This window comes from Acipenser ruthenus, chromosome 5, assembly GCF_902713425.1.
Source record: "Acipenser ruthenus chromosome 5, fAciRut3.2 maternal haplotype, whole genome shotgun sequence".
NCBI classification, from domain to species: Eukaryota; Metazoa; Chordata; class Actinopteri; order Acipenseriformes; family Acipenseridae; genus Acipenser; species Acipenser ruthenus.
The window spans coordinates 60,080,015-60,101,972 of record NC_081193.1 but is presented as its reverse complement, the minus strand read 5'-3'; the positions used below and the strand labels follow the sequence as shown (position 1 = coordinate 60,101,972).

Sequence of the window (21,958 nt, the reverse complement as noted above, 5' to 3'; positions counted from 1 at the left end):
TGAATCAGGAAGCATAGAAAAAAATAACAAATAAGAGTACCAGAATAAAGCTGACAATTACAACACAATACTCTGATAAAAAGCACTCTCATTCTATCTCTATCGTATAATAGTAACTGTCCATGTAGAACAGCATTTCGTGGTCCAATCAAGTTGTCCGTTGTCAGAATAGTCAATAAAAGCTGTTTCAATAATATAAAATGTTTATGTGCACATAATCTATAATTTCAGTGGAATTTTAAACATGCTTTTCCAAAGGATTACTGTGGTATTTTAGTGTTTCCAGTAATGAATAAATGTATTTTTAGGAGTGGGGAGGGTGGCTAGTTATCTAATTGACACCAAAAAAGCTTGATCAGTTTCAGGTTTGTGAGGTTTTGGTTAAATGTGTGCGGCAGCAAGCTGTTGATTAGCCGATGTGTTAAACAGAAAGATTGTAACACTGAAAGGTGTGGTGCCTTTTTATGGCCTTGTTATGAGCCTCTTATTGAGCTGGCTTCAAAGTCTATTTGGGGGGGTGCAACTTGGAGAGACTAGGGTGTGTGAACTATGCATCAGCTGCAGAGTCACTTACACAACATCTCACCTGAAAGACACAAGGCGGTTAAGTGACTGGCTCAGGGTCACACAGTGAGTCAGTGGCTGAGCCGGGATTTGAACCGGGGACCTCCTAGTTACAAGCCCTTTTCTTTAACCATTGGACCACACAGCCTCATTTTTCTGTCAGGTTTTTTTGATTAAGTGGAGTTAACAACCAAATTACGGAGCGTTTTACAGATTCAGTTCAAACTAAACGTTCCTCTGTTTTAGATCTTGCTTTTATAATTTATTCTAACCCCCCCCCCAAAAAAAACAGGACTTTTAAGAAGGTAACACATATAGCATGCAAGGTAGGTAATAATCACAACTCCAGGCGGCAACTACTTTTATTGCAGTTTTCTTTTCTTTGTCTTAGATTTTAATCAACCCTGCATGATTTTGCCATTGGCTTGTTGCAGCTGTGCTTTGATGCATTTCATTTGAGAGTGAGATGTTCTTTAGTTCTGAGATCCACAAAACCTAAAACTTCAGACGCAAATCCAGTGCCCTTGTGACATGTTTTAAAACCCCACAAAACGCAATGCAGGGCAACTCAGCTTTTGGAACTGAACGTTCTGTCTGGCATTCATGTGTGCTCAGGAATCCCATGAGCCAGTAACTACATGCACATGGTTTCTAGATACTATGAGCACAGCTCTGGCACTTTACTTAACAACCAGGATAACTGGAACTGACCTATACTGAAAATGAGCTTTGATGTACAGCAGTTACCAATCAAGATTTACCCACACGATCCTGGATTCATGGCTAAGTTTTTTCTTAAGCCTGGGAATACAGATTCAGTAAAAATGCCAAATATGTAATTCAGTATGTGCAACCATATGCACTGTGCTAATATGCACGTACAACTGACACACTGCAGAATAGCTGGTACAAAAATGGATTCTAACTGAACACAACTCCAGTTAGCATAAAGTAACATTATAAAATGACTACCCTTGGATAACTAATTAACTTCAGCTTAGTTTAATGGTCTTCTGTTTTGAGTGGAGTTATCTATCAACTCTGGAAAGTGGAGTTAGAAACCGTATTTCAAGCTAGCAGTTTTACAACCACTACTCGTTTCACAAACTATATTGTGGGCTAGGCTACAAGCTTTGAAACATTAACTTTAGAACTCTCAAAACTGTTATTAATATTGAGGCCATTATTTCTGTACTATACAATGTACCTGGCAACTTTCATTTAATACAAAAAACAACAACACATTGCATCAATAAACCCCGTGGTGTTTGACTCATCACTCTGTTAAATGAAGAAGAATCACACAACACACTGTGGAATTCCAAGGCTGCCTCGCTGGAGTGTATCAATATGCAGCAAGTTCCCTTACAGATGTGTTGCAATTAGTATTATTTGTTAAGAAAAGTTATTCTGGTAGTTCTGGTTTGAATTTCAGTTACTCTGTTCTAAATTTCCATATCAGGTTCAAATAGTCTGTGCTAACCTCTACATTACTAGAGTCTGCAGTTGAAGTAAGTGAATGCTAACCAATGCTTTAAAATCTATTTCCTTATCTCCTATTAGATTTTTTGACATTATTAATGGTGACCCTTTTAGTGTGTGAACAATAATCTTCATTCTTAACATTAATTCTGGATATGCAAATATTACAGATACAAAGCTATAAATAAACTGCTGCAAATTGGGATCTTTGCTGTGGATCACAAGTTCTACTTTCAGCTAGACAATTGCGGTGAGATTGGACTATAACATATGAAGTGATTATGGTAGCTACCAAGAAGCAGCTGCATAATCCAGATTGCTCCTCCTGACCTATAAATATCACGAGGAACTTTCTGATTTGGTCGCCTGCCCACCAAGTGCCTAATGATGCATCTATCACACAATTATCTATTACACTGTGAAGTTGTTCTTTTAGCCATTATGCACCATCTCTATGCTACTCCCAGCCTAAGCATATCGAGGATGCCCCATATATAGCTGCAATATACAGTTGTAGTCCAAAAGTTTACATACCCCAATGGAAATTTTATAATTTCATTAATAAAGAATTTTAGGAAAAATATTTTGTAGCAAAAGTTTTGCTTTTGTGGATGAGGAAAGAAAATGACAAGAAATAGATGTCTACAATTTATTTATTTCAGCTATTTGTTTTTGCAAAACTCAAAATGCTAATTTAAAAGTAGTCGTACCATTTGATGCTATGATAGTATTGTCTACAAGGTGCTAGAAATTTCAATATGATAATACAGAACCTAATTCTAGAGAAGATGATTGCTGTCATTATCAATAAGTCAATATGGGAAAAAGTAAAGAGCTAACTGTAGACCTTAGGCAGAAAATTATTTATTGTCATAAAGCTGGAGAAGGATACAAGAAGATTTCCAAGCATTTGAGTATCCCAATTTCAACTTTTGTTTCCATTATCAAGAAGTACAAGACTCATGGTACTTTTACAACACTCCCTTGGTCTGGAATAAAGAATGTTTTTTCACCAAGAACAAGTAGAAAAATTGTGAGGAAGGTTAATAGATGACGCAGTTAGTCTGTAGCTAAAGCAAGTACAGTTTTTTGACCATATATACCATACAGATATGCTTTTAAAATCATACATAGAGTAAGAAATACAGACAAACATAAGAAATAGGAAAGTTGTAACTACATAAGACTTTAAGAAGATATAAGTTGTAGTTAAACTGAAGACTGTTTGTATGCAGCTGTATTGTTGGTTAACATATTGCTGTACAACAATGGAAGGATTATTCACCCGTTTGACTGCCATGGATGTAAGTAAATAAAACTTATTGTTTCTGAAGTTTGAAAAGTTTATATGCCTGGAATTATTCTATACGAAATAAGAAGTTGAACTAATATGCGAAGCACAGTAACTGGATGATACGTCGTAATGTATAAGCAACTGTGACAGGGCAGAAGCAGGAAGGACAAACCTGACACCAGGTAGTACTGCAGTTCAAAACAAACGCGGCGTGCGCCGTTTATTTAAATAATACAAAAATAAATAAAAATATTTCTTTCTCCACTCGCTCTTGTTCCTTCTCTGAACACCCACCATGAGTGCATAGAGCTGCAGGTTTATATATCACGGCAGAGGGGTTTAACTGGCTAGTAATTATTCTATTAACCCTCGGCCACAGTCTGCACGAGGAGTTGTTGTTGTTGTTGTTGTTGTTGTTGTTGTTAAAATCGATTAATGTGGATGGGGCTTCCCATCCATGCTACTAAACAAAATAACAAAGCACACGGCTACGCTGTCACATTTATAATCAAAACAATAACACAACCCGCGGCGCTTCGCCGTCGTGTACTTCTAAATAACACATATAATAATAATAATAATAATAATAATAATAATAATAATAATAATAATAATAATAATAATACGACTACAACAACTAAAACAAACAAATGCAAAACAATACACTGCACAGGGGCGGAGGGGTACCCCGTTCTAAAAATAAATAAACACATTTAAACAGCAGGGCTTTCTACCGCCCTGCTACAGCAACCTAGACTACAAACTCTGAAGTGGTACACTTTTTTATTAAGAAGCCACCGCACATTCCATATTTTATTCATTTGTCCTTCATGTGTTACAAGTACTGCTTGTACCAAAATCTCCAATTTCATATTGGTAAATTTCAGTTTCCACTTCTGAGCATCCTCATCGCCATGGCTAGTACCAGGCTGAGGTCTTTGTGTGCCATTCATTTTCTTTTGGAAAGTGTAGCCTACACATGCAGGGTTGACCCAAACCCGCAATTTATTGAGAGGTGTGTAATTCTCCACTGCTAATTGCGGTGAGGGGTATTTAAATTGGTTGATTGTGGAATTGCCTGCTTTACTTAATTAGTCTTATAAAATAGATCGTTATTTTGACGATGAGTGCGGCCGAACAGAACACGCACATTACGTGGCTTTTTGTGGTCGGGTTTTCCCCTTTATAAATTTGGGCCTTAGTTTTTAACACCAGTACAAGACCGATACTGCTGCTATATACCTGTCCACATTTTAAGCTGGTTCATATCGATACACTTGCATCACAGATATTCTGTATTACACTCCCCTGATTCTCTATGGGGACCTATGTCACGCTGCCTGCATGCAAAGGATTGCGGGATACAGAGATCTCGGGGGCCGGTTGTATTAACGAGATCAAAAAACAGGATCGGATCGGGGCTCACTGGAGTCCGATCGTGAGAAGGCGTTGTACTAAACGGAGCATGATCAGGCTCCACTGATCCGATTCTGGCGCTGCGCATGCCGTAACTAGGGAAACTGACCAATGAGAAGTGAATGTTCGTGGAGCAACGTTTTAAAGATTGTGAATGTCAGAATATCAAGTACATTTAATTTAAAATGACATAAATCCCATCCATGCTATTTATTTATTTATTTATTTATTTATTTATTTATAAATAAATCCTGTTCATACTGGAACCTGTTAGAAGCAACTTACTACATTTATAATTTAAAAATCCAACGCTTCTATAAACGGATTGAGTACGTTAATATCTGGTTGTTGTTTTATCTAACTTATAAAAAGTTTATAATAAATGTTACCGTTCATGGTCGTGTGTATTTTCTGATGGATACACTCACAATGCTGTATTCTTTACAGCGTTAAGTTAGCCACCAAACACACAAACAGCTAGCTGCAGCAGGGCAAATTATCAACACATTTAACATCAACACTAGAAACATGTCGCAGACAGGGGGAGATCGAGGCTGTCGGAGAAGGAAAGCTCATTAAGAAAAAAAAGGGAATTGACCAAAACATTTTAAAAAAAGACGACAGTGTTCAGTCTGACTAAACCAATGATTTCATTGAAATAGATTAAAATGATAACGACAGTATGACTGTCAACACATAAAACGTGTGCAATAATATTTAGTTATGAGGCTTCTTCACTCAGTCAGGTCTACTACTATTAGGCCACGATATATTATAGACCTGACTGAGTGTTTTCTATACAGCGATATTTTCTTAATATAGTATTTATGGCTACTTTTAAATGCACCATTACTTAGATAACATTATTGTTTTCTACAATGTTAAAGTATCTCTGTTTTCAGATCTGAGGGAAATATTTTTGATACCCTGCAAATAGTTTATTAAGTTACCTACCGTTATGGTCGATCAATTATCTAAATACAGTGTGCTTATTTAAAGATTACTTTAGCAATTGTAATCCTTTATGTATTATGATGGTGTATGTCAAACACCTGTGTTTAATATATATTACAATTTCATTCGTTTAATTCGCAACCATCAACAGTTGAGCAGGATCAGACTGGGATCAGAGCTAAGTTTTAAATGGAGGAATTACATTATTTTGTTTATTCTTTTATTCAAAACTAAAAACATTTAATTTCTCCATTTATAAAACATTCAATGAAGCGCTGATCTTGATCAGATTTTGAGCTGAACAGAGCTCAAGATCAGCGCTGATCCTTTTAGTGCAACCCAGTACGTCACAGGATCAAGATCGGAGCTAGCTGGTTGATCACCAGATTGAGCACTGATCCGTTTAGTACAACGCAACTAGGATCAAGGTCAACATCTGAGCCCGGATCCGGGATCGGATCCCTTTAGTACAACCGGCCCCTGGATCCAGAATCGGATCCGTTTAGTACCGGCCCAGGGAATATTTTCTATTGACTGAATGGAACAGTGTCGGATTGAGCTGCTCTGAGTTTATCGATTTTTGTTTTAAAAAATGTAAACAATTAAGTCTATTTGACTCTTTTTTTTCCCTGGGTATCTTGACGAAAAACATAACCAGTGGTAGTGATGACATGCCGTAATTTATACGAAAAATGCACTTTTGTGAACGCAGTACCAGAGATGCTGCACGTGCAGAAAACAGTGATGGGCGTTTCACACAGTAGAGTAGACGGGTGCAACTATAAAACTTGGATTTATTGGTATTAGCTGTCAGTTTTTAGTTTTTAACCATTTATTTTAATTTCACTACGATCATTTACAACTGTAACATACATGTAAATATAAAAAAACCAGTAATAAAACAAGCATGACGGCAGTAAAGGCAGAGTTGAGAATCTTGGTAACAGAGTATCTTTGGTGTAAGTGTGCGCATGTCTCGGACTAATCTGTTCAGTTGTCGTATCGATCCACCTGTCCACACTTTAAGTGCTTCGAGTCATGTTGCAGCTGTACCGGTACTAAACGTGCTCTTGTCTGGGTTTCGTATTATAGTTATACCGGTACAATGCCGGTAACAACTCTAGTGTGAATAGACCTCGTGATACTGTTCCGCAATGATACCAGTACAGAAATGCAAGTGTGAACTGGGCTTATGTTTCACCACAGAATGTTAAAATTGGAAAGAGACTCAAGATAGAAGACTTATTTTCTTTGTTGCTGAATTACATTGGACCTGCCTGCCATTTTATAATTAATATGAACTTAAAGCTTGCTTGGTAAATTATTTAAAGGATTAAATTAATAAAGGAACCTAGCTCAATAGCTTGGACCTTAAAGAGAATAGCTTCTTGTGTTGTGGTTTCAGTTTATTTATTTGATGCTCGTTTTGGCTGGAGTCCCATGGTCGTGGCTTTTTCACTGCGTTGAGTGCTTATTAAATAACTGGAGTTCCATTGTGTATTTTGGTGTGAAACTCCACTACTGTCACGATTTCATTTAACAGGCAAAAAAAAATAATAATAATAATCCAAGGATGTCCTTAATCTTGGTTTGCTTTAGCAGGTAGGCAGGAATGAAAGTTTAATGAAATTCTGATTTTTATACAGGATTTACGTGTAGTTTTATTGAACTAAGATCGTGCATGACTGATTGCTCACTCTGTGTTTTGTACTGGGCTTCTACTACAGTATGTGTATTACATTTCAGGGAACACAGACTTGACTGGGTTCAAAAGAATCAGTGATTCCCAGCATATCTTTGCAACAAAAGATTTACATGTGAATCATTTCTGAGAACCAAAGCGTGTTTAGTTGTGGTACAATGCATATGCAGTGCCTGAAACATCCACATTTCAAGATTAATTTGATAATGGTCAAGTTGACATTTTTCACAGCCTGTGGCAGTTTCTTAATGCAGTACTGGTGTGCTTTGTTGTACATACATTTGTCCTTTTGTCTATTGTTTTCTTCAGATGTTACAAAACTGCCAAACGCTGCATGTTTTAGCTCCAAATACAAAACTAAATGAACATGATATTCCTGAGAAGTTCTGCACGGTTGTAACATGCAGCATAAAAAAAAAAAAAAAAAAAGTCAAAAAAAAGTTCCATGTTTTCAGGGGTATCCAAGTTTGGGTATCCGTATAAACACAGATATGGAAAGTAACTAAACTTCGGAGCAACAGGTCATTACTGTAAAGGATATAAGAAAAACAGAATAGTAAATATTTTAAGAGGGCACAAAACCTTCCAGAATATATTGTACCTTCAGGACCAGAATGCCCTGTAGGGTACGTGGACCGATTTAAGCCCATGCACTTATTAAGCCCACCACCACTTATTATCAATAGTTTAAAAAATCTAGTGGGTTGTTCCACCCCATCTTACTTTTTATTTGAAGCTAATCTGAGCTTTTGTTAAGATGAGACTTTTCTGCCTGTGCTTCCTGGTGGCCATCTTGAAAGGCACAAGCATACTTCAGTCCTCCGAGCAACCAAAGAAAACCTTTTATTTTACATCATGCTACAAAAGATTTCCTGAAATTGTTTGTTTGAGAAGTTATTGGGGTATGTAAACTTTTGACTACAACTGTATATTGCAGCTATATATGGGGCATCCTCAATATGCCTAGGCTGGGAGTTGCATAGAGATGAAGCATAATGAATTTTGGAAACTGAACATGTGATAAGCTTCTGATTAGTCATATGGTATTTATACATCCTTAAAACAAAAAAGCCTAAAAATCTGCATATTCCATACCTTCTGTTGACTTTTTTCTTACTTTATCATAAAATATAAAATACATTTACGATATATTCCATGCTTTTCTGCAATTTTATGTTTTTTCAAGGTGGGCTTGAAAGGTACACGACCACTTCAGATCACATAGCCACTATACATTTCAATGTGCTCTGTCCCCAAATGTAATAATTGAACCCTCAATGATCATAAATAAATAAGTAAAATTCTATCTGTAGTAAGATGTCTTGTATTTTAATTTATTAGGAGAGCAAGCTAATTATTTAATTTGACTTTGTGATTAGTAAATGGTGATGTACCCTGTGAACAGGACAGCATCACTGGCTAGGAGGCTGTTACGACCAAGAGACAGACACAGAAGCTACAGGTTAAGCTCTCATGTGCATGTTTTTAATAACAAATAAATACACTAAACAAAATAAAATGGCACAAGCGCCAAAACAAAAAATCTACAGCAAACACTCGCGGACATAAACAGAAATACAGACGTAAACACAGTACAGCAACACGAACTTACACGCCAACATTAACTCTTATCTAATTCCCGTGATCACCCTTTTTATACACCTGTGGCTGGAGCCTAATTCGTCATTTATTCAATTGAAGTGAATCATCAAAACTGTGCTTAAATGCAGTTAGCGTGTGACATGTTGATAAACAGTAAGGTTTTAAAGTTCAGATTTTGCAGGGTAGTAAGCTAATCAACATTAAGTACTGTTGGTATCAAATTTCACTTTATCTGTTTAATACGTTAGTTTTGATGCAATGTATTTAATGGACTTGATTTTTAAAGAGACATTAACTTTCTATCAGTTTGAGAGCCCAGCATGTTTAAAGTGACCAAATGAATGTAACCCAACGTAAAAACAAAAGTAGGCCTTCTTTTGTAAGCTATTATCCGGTTTAGGCCTAAATTCTTTTGAACATTGTTTTATATTAAAGTTTTACTAAACACAATAATATTAGTACATGTATATGAAATCTGCTTGTATTTTATATAAAAACATGTACTAATATGCAGTGTAAAGGGAAATTATTAGAAATCTTGTTTTCATATTTTAAAAAGATTCATTCTGAAATTCAACCTTAAAAAAACACACACACACACACACACAAAACACTGGGCTTACATGGTACATGATATATAAAATAAAATCATGAAACGGCAAATTAAAGAATTTATCTTTCATTAACACCACTCTTAACTGACAGAAAACCTGAGCTACATATCTAAAAATAGGTTCAAACTAGAGTTGATGGGCTTTAAAGTTAGACTTACCCTACATATCACACCCCCAGAGCCAGATTGGAGATCTACAGCTTTAGAATTAACACATGTTGCTTGATAAAGTCGAAATGAAACCTGCTGAATAATGTTGTTAACATATTCAATTACATACCGCTTTTTCGTTTTCCCATATACTTGAAAATGAAAAACTGACCAAAATTGAAAAATGTGACTTTTTGAAATCTATAGCCCCTTTCACACTGGCATGCTCTACCCGGGTCAGAACCTACCCAGGTCAAGACCCGTTGTCATGCAGCTCGGGTACGCGATTTCACACTGCTTTTGATAAAGCAGGGTTGACCAGGGTGACAGATGCAAGTGCACAATACGCACATCAGTGCCCCGGAAGCAGCTTGTTACTGACGCTTCCATACAAGCTTCTCTGGATTGAACCGTTGGCCCTAATGTTGATTTAGAGCAAATGTTTCTTCATCCCTGCTGCAATCTGGCTCATGTTGTGTCTCGATCAACAAAAAGATTGTTAAACAGAATAAACAGAAATGCTTCTTGTGGAAGTGAAACCTTCTTGCAGGCGTGGCTGTTTGTTATTGCGTCAGCTCATAAACCCATCAAGCATTTTGTCTCGCTCAACCCGGGTCAAAGCGATCTGGACCCGGGTAGGAGTGCCAGTGTGAAGGGGGCTTACATAAAATAAGGTAGACTTTTGTGATATCATTTGCTAGTTTCTTGATTTGCATGATGTTAAATTTATCTATCTGCCTATCTGTCTATCTGTCTATCTGTCTATCTATCTATTGTGTCTTGCAAAAGTATTCAGACCTCTGACCAATTCTCTCATATTACTGAATTACAAATGGTACACTGAAATTTCGTTCTGTTTGATATTTTATTTTAAAACACTGAAACTCAAAATCAATTATTGTAAAGTGACATTGGTTTTATGTTGGGGAAATATTTTTAAGAAAAATAAAAAACTGAAATATCTTGGAGTTGTTGGAGTTCAAAATGCCCAGCCAAAAAAAAAAAAAAAGAATCTTTTTTACATTGGAAACAAAATTAATCTGCGATCAACTCTTTAGTTGTTAATCGGAGCAGCCCTACTTTTAAACCATGCATGATGGAGCATAATATACAGTCATGGTTTTAGACCCAAAGAAAAGACTGGCCAACTTATACATGAATTGAATGATTAAGATTTGGACATTGAGAGGCTAAAGATTTATAATTTAAAGATAATTGTGTAAAATGTATTTATAGTCGATGTAACAGCTGATTTTTATAAGTTCGCAATCTGGCCTCTTCACTACGTGTCTAGACAATATGCATCGTGCGCAACACATTTGAAGGCCTTGCAGGGCTGGACCCCATTGCATATCAGTTTGGTCCATTCACCTTCAGGAAAATGTGAAATTATTTATAAATTTCTACTCTCCTTTTTAAAAACTAAATGAAACTACTAAATGTGCTTTTAAATCGTAAGTCTTACTTTTTCATTGAAAAGCAGAAGTGACTCCTATTTATTAATGTAAATAGTTATGGATAACAATTGTAATAGTGTGTCCAGCATAAAATACTTTATTTTTCATTATAGCTTTAAGAAAGATTAGTTGCTTAGTAACATGTTGCAATCTCATTTGTGCGTTCAGCTTGTAAATGACAAATTAAGGCTTGCATTGTTTTTTTTTAAAGCCCATTTTTAGTGTCACAGAAAAAACAACTGTAAATTAAATCAATTGGTAGATGATGTTTTGTTCATGTATTGGTGGTAGAATGTGTGTTGTAGCAACTTTTATAAACTTATTCTAAAACACACACTAATACACATGTAATTGACTAACATGGCTTTTAATTTGTGAGCTCCAATTGAACATTCATTGGTCTATTAATCACCCTGGTGCCCTGTTTGGAGCTTTACATATGTATTGTATTACTAGCAAAATAACATTGCTTTTTTAAATAACCTTTTCTTAATGCATATGTAAGAGGGGAGATCTGTGCTGACTATCTGGTATATCCGTAGTTCTGCAGGAAGAGGGCAGCAGTCTCGTAAGATCAGTCTGTCAGTCATGGCGATGACACGGAGAGGTGCGGAAGAGGGTGTGTTGGCTTTCCCTCTCTCTGAGTGGCTGAGAGGCAGGCCTTGGGAGATTGCTCGGCCCTTAAAAACTGCGCTTGGTTATGTATTCGGGTGGCCGGAGAGAGGATACCAGTGACACTGGCGGAAGACGTCAGTATAAACAAAGAACAGGCAAGCACGGCTGAGTGAGATAGCCTGCCTTGAAAGAAACTAGAAAGTATAAGAAATAATTACGTACCCGAGGGAACTCTGGCCACCCCAGTGTATAGGAATTAACTGAGCGTAGGTCGGAGGCCTGTACTGACCGGCTTAGCAGCAGTGAGGACACTGCATAAGCAGCACTTTTGTTTTGTAGTTTTATTACTGTGTTTTATTTTCCCTTTTTCTTTTGCCTTTTGTTTTCATTATTATTTTTGAGCACTTGTATGTGCACTGGACTGTATACCAGCATTGGTAAACCCTTGGTCCTGTTTACTGTTGCCTGTATTCAAGCCAAGGACAACAGCGCCTCTGCGGATAAAAATAAATCTGTGTGTGTCAGTGAATTTCCCACCACCCATCCACAGCATATATTATATCACAACAGTAATATTCACACATGCAATTTCAGTTTTATTTTGGGATGAGGCTACCTACACTTTTTTTTTTTTGGACTTTTATGTAGTGTTCTTGATCTATCAATTTATTACCTGTCTTTTTTTTTTTACACGAAGGAACTGGACAGGATAAGAGAAATGTCAATTGAATGTCAACCCTCCATGGTTGGAATGCACAGTATCTGCATTGAGGGATTAGGTGGGCGACTATTTTAATTGCTGTTCTGTGGCAAATTTCTAAATTTTCAGAGACCAAAATGATAATTGTTTGCTTGAAGAAAAAGCCATTATTGCAAGTACTAGCTAAATCACTGTCACCTGAATCCTTGAATGATTTGTTCTCAGTATTTTTTGTTTACTTTTCAGGATGACTGGAATGGCATTGAGTCTTTGAAAAGGAAAGAAACACACAGCAGCAATGCAGAAGACAAAACACACAGTTTGGAGACGCTACCTCCAGGTATGTGTAGTTTTTTTGTTGTTTAGTAAATTTGTAAGGATCTTCAAAATGGAAAATTAGCTGGGTGCCTTGGATTCATCTGAAGTTTTTTTTTTTTTTGGACCAGGGGTCTGAAAATAACTAGCCATTTTCATTGGCTGAGAGGAAAAAACTAGATGGGCAACAAAGTACTTCTTGGAGTAAGTCAGACTGGTTCTTACGATATTTCCCATTTTAAACTCCATGAAAGATGGATTTGATCATTTTTATTTATTTCTTAAGCATTCTGAATTTTTCTGGTACATTTTGCTCATTTCCGACAGAACTTGGCATCTGATACATCTTAGAAGTGAGTCCAAGAACACTGTTGGTCAAACCAGCATGTGAGAAATTGTTGCTAAAAGAACAAAGGGATTTAAGATTTTATTAATTTTAAAAATGACTTGCATAAAACAAAAAACTCCACACACAAATTGAACTCACGGTCTCCATGTTGCTTGGGTCAGGAGAAACAAACCAATCTCTTACCCAGAGATCATTGTGATATAATAATTGTTGTCCCTCCCCCATAAAACCTCACGTCTACCCCCGGGGAATCCAGTGTAATTTTATGCATAAAACGTATCACCACCCATATTAAATAATATCGCCGTTAACAGAGAAGGAGAGGAAAAAATGTTGTACCACACCGAGGATCAAGGGAACATTGATTGATTTTGCCAGAAAGGTCCCACGTTGCAAATATATCGGCAAAAGAGAAAGTAAAAGATTTTCTTTGCTTTGCTTTGTACACTGACGGTGGAACCCGATGCGATCCAGAGCTCCTAATCTGAAAACATTAGCTTTCAGTTATGTAAATGCAGTAACAAATACAGATGAGCGCAGCAATTCGCTGTATAATCTTCATCCTGTCTGATCGGAAGCGCTGTCTTTCGGAAGACACACTGAATGAGCTGGGGTTCCTTTATTTCAATCTTGGAATTTAGAAAAACTGTTAATTCCATTGTTTTCTGCTTAGGTTTTTTTTTTCTTTCTAGTATTTTGATATCCAGTATGAGAAGAAGCCAATACAACTGCACAATACTTGTTGTTACTTTGCACATACTTATACAGAGATACTGCATAATTTTGATTTTTTTCTGTGCATAATTCCCTGGGGTGTACATGTCATTTAGTATCAGTCCAAATTGGGTACGGACTTGGTGTAGGCATTCGTGAACTGAGGTTTTTGATTTGGATTTGTTTTTATAAAAAAATGTTTATATATATTTTTTTCTTCCTAGCTTTTAGCATGTTTGTTCCCTTTTTTTCTGTCAGTGTTGTCTTCCCGATGCCTATGTGTTCTCGGTGTGGTTCCCCACTTTCACTGTCCTGTAATAGGGATTTATGTTTAATATGTATTGATATGTTGGACACGCTCCAAACCCACTCTTCATCCTCATCAAGATAAACAAATAAAAGACAGAACAGTCCAAGGGAGCAGAAAGAAAAACAAGGGCAGCCATTACTGAGATTCCAGCCAGGGCTGCTCCGCCTACTCCTGCACAGGTAATGATGCCTCCGAGAACCAAAGATCATCTTCTTTTTTTTTTTTTTTTTTTGGCTAAAGTAGTTTGAGGATGGCAAAGCAGGTGGCAGTTTCTGGTACTGCAACGCCCTTGAGTGCACAGGAGCAATACTACTCTGTGGCTGCACCAGCCTGGGAGATGATGATGATGTCATTGACTGTTGATGACACTTCAGTGAGTGTAGAAGGTCCACCTTTATACACAAATGCAGATTCTTTTCTGAGAATGATTTCATCATCTCTAATGTTAACACCCAGAACTTTACCGAGGAGGACAGTTGCAGGTCATAAGGATCCTCTTTTTAAACAGCCCACGAAGGACACCATCGGGCAGATAAGATTGATGACCTCCTGAAGAAGGATTAATCCGCAGCATGTGCATCATGGCTATTTGCACGTCATACTTCCACATTTACCTATGCCTATAAAGCAGCTTCCCGTCACTGCAAATTCCATATTGTTTGCTGCTGCTACCGCTCAATCTTTTCAATATTTCATTTTCACCAGCGAATTCATATTTATCATCAAATATTATAATGGACCTCTTTTATACGAGATTTCGTCAAGACCTTCCGATGTTAACAACAAACGATGTGCACATGATTGCAAAAGCCTCATGCAAAGCACCATCAAACGAGTTAGAAAAGGGGTTGAAGTTAGTCTCCAGCTACCTCTGTGACTATGAAGGGGAGTTACTACATTTAGTCTTATGTGTTTTTTAATCCAACATTGCTCGACCTGCATTTTAAACTGTTTCAGTTAGCATGTGTTACTTCTCGTCGGTCGTTATTTCAGCCAGGGTGTCCTCGGCTCATCGAGCACCAGCGACCCCTGTGGTCTGGCCGGGCACCTACGGGCGTGTGAAAGAAGCGGCTTCGGAGGACAGTGTGTGTTCGTCTTCAGCGCTCCCCAGGCAGCGTGGGGGTAGTAGCGGTGAGCTGAGCCTAAAAATAATTGGCTATTCCAAATTGGGGAGAAAGTGATAAAAACAATTGGCGACCACTAAATTAAAAAATAAAATAAATCATAAATCTGAGGAGGAGGCCAGACACTACCTATTTGATGACTGGAGAGCACTGCATTTCTACTTTCACAGAACTGTCAATATTAGACCATCAGGACAACTTTTTGTCTCTTGTCACAAACTCTGGGCAAACCTGTCTCTAAACAGACCATTTCTAACTGGATCACATCTTGTATCGAGTTCTGTTATAGCCTTTATAAGAAACAAGTTCCAGGACCTATCAACGCCCACTCGGTAAGGGTAGTGGCTACCACATGGGCAAAATTATAATCTGTCCCAATTCAGGACATCTTAAACATTATAACTATGCTTGCTACTTTTCGATATTAATCGGTAAAGCTCGTTAAACGTCGAATTCCTAACAAATGAGAGTTTGACTGAAATAAATGTATATAGGATAAACGTCGGTAAAACCGTCAGTCTCTTTTTTTCATACCAAAAACAACAATTTAGAAATCATCTGAAGTTTTAGTTTTTATAATTACTGTCTACCCCGTCTCTGTTCCACTCCGAATGACTAGGGGTCACTGTCAATCGTCTCAGTGATCTGTTAGTATAGTTTCACTGTCACTGTCATTTCACCCAGTTCTGACAGATCTCGTTGACTGAAGCAGCGCCAGAATGCTCTTGTTCATTTACGTGACTGTCAATCTGTACCGACTGTGCACTTTCATTTGCCAGCTCAAGCGCCTGTCATTCAAAGCGCCTACTTTTGAAATTAGGGGGTTAAGGTGTAGGTAGGCTTTTGCTTGGTATACGGTGACGGTTACTAGTTTGTTTTGAAAATCAGGCACATGAAAACACTTCATGAATATTGTGCACAATACCCTGACCGACAGCTGGAGTATCTGCGGCAGGACGAAGCGCGCTCAACTGCCTTCCCTTCCAATCCAGCTGTGCTGAGCCTGAAGCAGGAGAGGGGGAGCTCAGACTCTGAATAATAAGTGCAAGTTAGTTCTGTTCAACTATCTAATGTTTTGTTCTGTGCATATTTATTTTTACTCGTAAGTTTGCTATAAAACTCTCTGTAATACACTTTTATGTGCTGCGTTTTCTTTTGTGTAGGATCTTTATCTTTACAAGGTATAGCTCTGCTGTTACCAAACGTTATTTCAGTTAGAATGTTGGTAACCATGGTTTTGTTGCATGTTGAATATGATAAAGGGGCTTTGCTAATGAGACATTTCTCAATTGCATAAGTCTATTATTTATTTATTTATTTATTTATTTATTTAAAGCATAAAGGTCGATTTCACCCATTCTCTGCTTGAATTGAAAAATAAAGATCGAAAAATTGTCAGTTCTTTCTAAAATAAACGTTGATGATTATTAATTGTCGATTTTGGCAAAAAAAAAAAAATTGAATAGTAGCAAGCCTTATTATAACTTAAGTGTGTCTTGCTCTCAGCCTACCTTTGCTCACTCCTGTTATCTGTGGCTTCTTTCAATAACCTACCACTCCTTTTTTCTACATCCTTTGGTATGGTTCACTTTGTATGTGGAGTTCATCAGACAAGGTAAGAAGATGAAGATTACTTGTAATATGATTTCTTAATAGGATAATGAACTCCACACACCTATATCCCACACTCCTTCCCCCTTTCCTGTACTCCATTATGTTACATGCATGGCATTTTTTCTTATTTATAAACAATAAAACTGGAGGATGAATTTTGCACACTCTTCCATGGTGCCCTGCTCGTTTGAAGAAACACATCCATCCGACACACGCAATTTGCTTCTGGGAGTTTGAATTGCCGACCTGGTTTTCAATGTCAACCTGAGGTCCTTCTTGTAAAAAATCTATTTCACCTTTACCATAATGTGTCAGTTTTTCAAAAGGAACGTTTGAGACTTAAGAAATGATGGCCATATGGGTAAAGTTTACTGGAATGATTTTGTTAGCATCATGTACTTTATCGTATTTCTTGCTTGGTTTATATTTTCTTTTCAGAAAACAATGTGCTGGTGCAAAAGCCTTTAAAGGAGATGTATGTAATAGCAGTGCCCAAGTATGAAACATGCTGCTGTTCAAGAATATAAAAGTATAAAATTCAATCAGTAAATCAGCATGTATGAAAATCTATTTGTGTTTTTCTGTCATTACAGGGAAAATGAGGTGGCAGGACTTTAACCAGGAATTGTATGTTGGTGCAACTGTAGTCAGACCTGGCCAGGATCCTTATGCTCGCAATAAATTTAACCAAGTTGAGAGCGACAAGCTACAAATGGATAGAGGTGTACCAGACACAAGACATGATCAGTAAGTTCAAGCATGAAACTGTATATGGCAAGCAAGTACAATTGTAATCTGTGTCGGGTAACAACACGCATTCAGTGATTTCTGCTTCATTTTAAGGTGGTTAAGGCATTGTTATTCTCCTACATGGAATGCATAACTCCTGGCGATGGGAGCATTGTGGAGAACCAAGTACATATGTCTATGGCACACTTCAATCATATGAGAGTATAAGATTCTAAGGATGTATTTTTTTGGTCATCTTGTATGGGTGTCTAATGTCTAGGAAGCACATCATTGTTTCTCATATCTTATTGAGAAAGCATCAGCTGCAATGATCTTGTTAGAATGTGCTAAGAGATGAAGTTCTGACCTGGTTTGAATGGTAAGAGAACACTGTGGAAGGTAAAGAAATTCAAGGAGACAAGTGTGGAATGGGTTTAAGGCGTTTAAGGAAAGTGATAATTGTCAAAGTTTGTAGTTTCTCGTTCATTGGCTTTTCTGTCAAATCTGGTGAATTTTAGAAGGTCTCACATTGGCAGTTCTTGGTTCTTTTCTTCTTTTTTTTTGTTCCACTTGCTAGCGATCATCTTCCGTCAGTCTCACGGCTTGCATTTTAGTGCGCGATTTACAAGAATCACTGAATTTACAGCCCCGCCCCCCAGAGATGCTGTATTAATACCAGGTTCAAGCAACAGTTGTGATGTTGAACAAATGCACGTGTGTGCTGTTCTTCTTTAATGTCGCATTTGTCAAGATATAATAGATTCACAGAGTGTGTACGCAGTTTTAAGACTAGAAAAAGTATGGAATTTTAAGAACCCATTTTCCAGGTCTTGAAAAAAGTATGGAAATATACATTTCCGTTAAAGGGTCTGGAAAAAGTATGGGAAATTGATATATTTTTTATTAAGAGCAATTGAAAAAGCAGCAAAGTAAGACAAATATCTATCTTTATTGTGATGTCAATACAGCGGGTCTATAGTAAAAGCGGTGACTGTGTTTTAAAACATCTGTTCAATATTGACACTGTAGTGTCAGGTGTATAACGGAATGTAGTTATGAAAAAAGGGTTATTTTTGACATGGCTTATTATATGCTACTAAAGTAAGCTGACCCTTCTTGCAAAATAATGTGGGAAATTATAAAATGCGATGTGTGTTTCTCTATGTCGGTTTTTTTCAACCTTTTTCGTAACAACGCCCCCTAAGGATCAGCTGAGCTTAGTCATCGCACGCTTGCCACAGAAAATAAAAAAATTAAGAATTATTGCCATTTAAGTAACATCAATTATTAATTACATTGAATTCCACTAGTTCTGTGAATTACAGAGAAATAACTCATAAAACCAAAATAATTAAACCCCAGTCACTGGTATAATCAACATGTAGATACATACATAAAATGCTTACTATTCTGGAATATTGCATCAATATTGCAACATATCATCTTTGCTTGCGCCATGCTGTGGATAGCAATAGAGATATGTGAACCGGTTCCTTTGAAATCGGGAACCCGGTTCCTGCTTTGGAACCGACGAACTGGATACAAATATCAGGGATCCGGTTGCAGTGTGTACTATTATGTTTTTAGTAAAACTGATTTATTAAAACATCAATTTCTGTCAAATGCATTTGATAACTATAATTGACATGTTCACACAAAAAAGGTCTGCAAAATATTTATTACAGCAGTAATGTGTGTTTTTTAAATGTGTATTTCCCTGGAAAATAATTCAGTCTCACTTTTACATGAAGTGATGAAAACGCTTTGGGTAAAGTGAATCTTCTGCACCTCGAGGGGATCATTCGCAAAACAACCCCAAGCCGAACACGACACAATTTCAGCTATCAAAAAAGTAATTTAACCCCAAGCCGATGGGGTCGTATTTCGGCTTGGGATCCTAACATACACTGACCTGTTTGCACATACTATGTGATTTAAAGGTAAGCTTTGTGAAATTTGTAATTAACAAGGTTCATATACAAGCACACAATGGCTTTCGCTGTTGTAATAAAACTGTTACTGTGCAAATTGGAGATTATTGGTTATTTTGTTAACTTTAATTATGCAGGGCGATTTCATAATTGCACAATATTGTCGGAACTTCTGCTCACACATTGAGATAAAGAACATGTTTTTCTAAATAGTTTTGGAACCAGAATCGAAATACCCGGTTCAGAACTGATTCCAAAAATCTCCTCACATCACTAGATAACAATAAGAATAAACTGTGAAATTCAGACGTTATTTAGTAATACTTGACCATATACAATTAACTGTACAAGAAGCTTTTGAGAGTCGCTGGTTGGAATTTGCATAACCACCCATACTGTAACGTGGGTTGCGCTTGTTTTGGGCTTGTTTAGAAAGGCAGTGCTGCTTTTTTTGGTAACCTTCCCTGTGTGTCTCACAGGCAGCCAGATTCCTGAACACCTCATTTCGTGCACCCTTCAGTTTGTGCAGGATACAGCAGACAGTGGCAATTTTGGGAACAAATTAATGCACTTCAGTCCATTTCATAAGTATCTGCCACCACCCTTTCAAGTGCCCACCAACGGTATTTGCCCGAGCGTGTTGTTGAATGCTTCCTCAGCAGCTGTCAGCCGTCTGGACGGGAAGGCAGGGTAATATACACAGCATAACCTGATCCCCCCCCTATATGCTGTATTGCCTGAATGAAAGGGATATATATAGTCACCTCCAAAATGATTGGCACCCTTGATAAATATGAGCAAAAAAGACTGTATAAAATAAATAATACCAGTACTGAACTATATTGTAATTTTCCAACATGTGGAATATATTTGACTTTATTCATGATTCAATGGAATCAACCAAAATTACACATTTCTCAAATTATAAATGAAGTGTCACAATTATTGGCACCCTTGTTTTCAGTACTTTGTGCACCCTCCCCTTGCAAGGATAACGGCACTGAGTCTTTTTCTATAATGTTTAATGAGATTGGAGAACACATTGGGAGGGATCTTGGACCATTCCTCCATACAGAATCTTTCCAGATCCTTGATATCCTTCGGTCTGCGCTTATGGACTGCCCTCTTCAATTGAAACCGCAGGTTTTCAATGGGGTTCATGTCCGGAGACTGAGCTGGCCATTGCAAAATGTTGATTTCAGCCTCCTGGCAGAGGCAACCAGGTTTTTAGCTAAAATGTCCTGGTACTGGGTAGAGTTCATGATGCCGTTGACCTTAACAAGGGCCCTAGGACCAGTGGAAGCAAAACAGCCCCATAACATCAAAGATCCACCACCATATTTTACAGTAGGTATGAGGTTCTTTTCTGCACACGCATCTTTCTTTCGACACCAAACCCACCGCTGGTGTGCTTGGCCAAAGAGCTCTATTTTCGTTTCATCTGACCATAGCACCCGGTTCCAATCGAAGTGCCAATGCCGTTTAGCAAACTCCAGGTGCTTACGTTTGTTGGTTCTCTCAATAAAGGCTTTTTTCTGGCAACCCTTCCAAATAGCCTATTGGCATGGAGGTGGCGTCTAATTGTAGATTTGGAGACTTGGTGACCCCAAGATGCAACCAAAGTTCTGTAATTCTCCAACTGTGGCCGTTGGATTTCTCTTTGCCTCCCGAACCATCTGCCTCACTGTGGGTGGGGGCAAGATACACTTGCGTCCTCTACCAGGCAAGTTTACCACTGTTCCAGTGGTTTTGAACTTCTTAATTATTGCCCTAATAGTGTTAAGTGGTATATTTAGTTTTTTAGCTATTGTTTTGTACCCATTGCTTGATTTATGAAGGTCAACAACCATTTGTCTCTTTTCATTTGTGAGTTACTTGCCTTTCCCCATGGAATGGATTTCATATGCGTGTTACCTCATTTTTATACCCCAGTGAAACAGGAAGCCATGGAAGGCCACAATACAGTTCCTTAAGACTGAGATGAACTTAAAGAAGTATTATTATTATTATTATTATTATTATTATTTATTTCTTAGCAGACGCCCTTATCCAGGGCGACTTACAATCGTAAGCAAATACATTTCAAGTGTTACAATACAAGTAATACAATAAGAGCAAGAAATACAATAACTTTTGTTCAAGCAAAGTACAAGTGTGACAAACCACAATTCAATAATACAGCAGATAATAGTAATAGTTACATCAGGATATGATTAAATACAAAGTACTACAGGTTAAACACTTGGCAGATTACAGTATTCTGAAGTACAGGATTAAATGCAGTAAAATAGGGGGCAGATAAGAGCAAAATAAAGCACATTTA

The 21,958-nt window shown here is 37.4% G+C and overlaps 1 protein-coding gene across 2 annotated transcripts in view; it reads left to right on the top strand.

Annotated features, from left to right (window-relative positions):
- Nucleotides 1-21,958, top strand: part of LOC117402755 (polypeptide N-acetylgalactosaminyltransferase 2) — a 120,695-nt gene that overhangs the window by 45,993 nt on the left and 52,744 nt on the right. The window contains exons 1-3 of one of the 2 annotated variants that reach the window (XM_059024348.1): nucleotides 12,608-12,628; nucleotides 12,796-12,889; nucleotides 17,569-17,722. In XM_059024348.1, the coding sequence (XP_058880331.1) occupies nucleotides 17,574-17,722 (149 nt within the window). In that variant the 5' untranslated portion in view covers nucleotides 12,608-12,628; nucleotides 12,796-12,889; nucleotides 17,569-17,573. Of the gene's footprint in view, nucleotides 1-12,607; nucleotides 12,629-12,795; nucleotides 12,890-17,568; nucleotides 17,723-21,958 lie in introns of those variants that run through there. The other variant, XM_034004192.2, reaches the window with a different exon arrangement.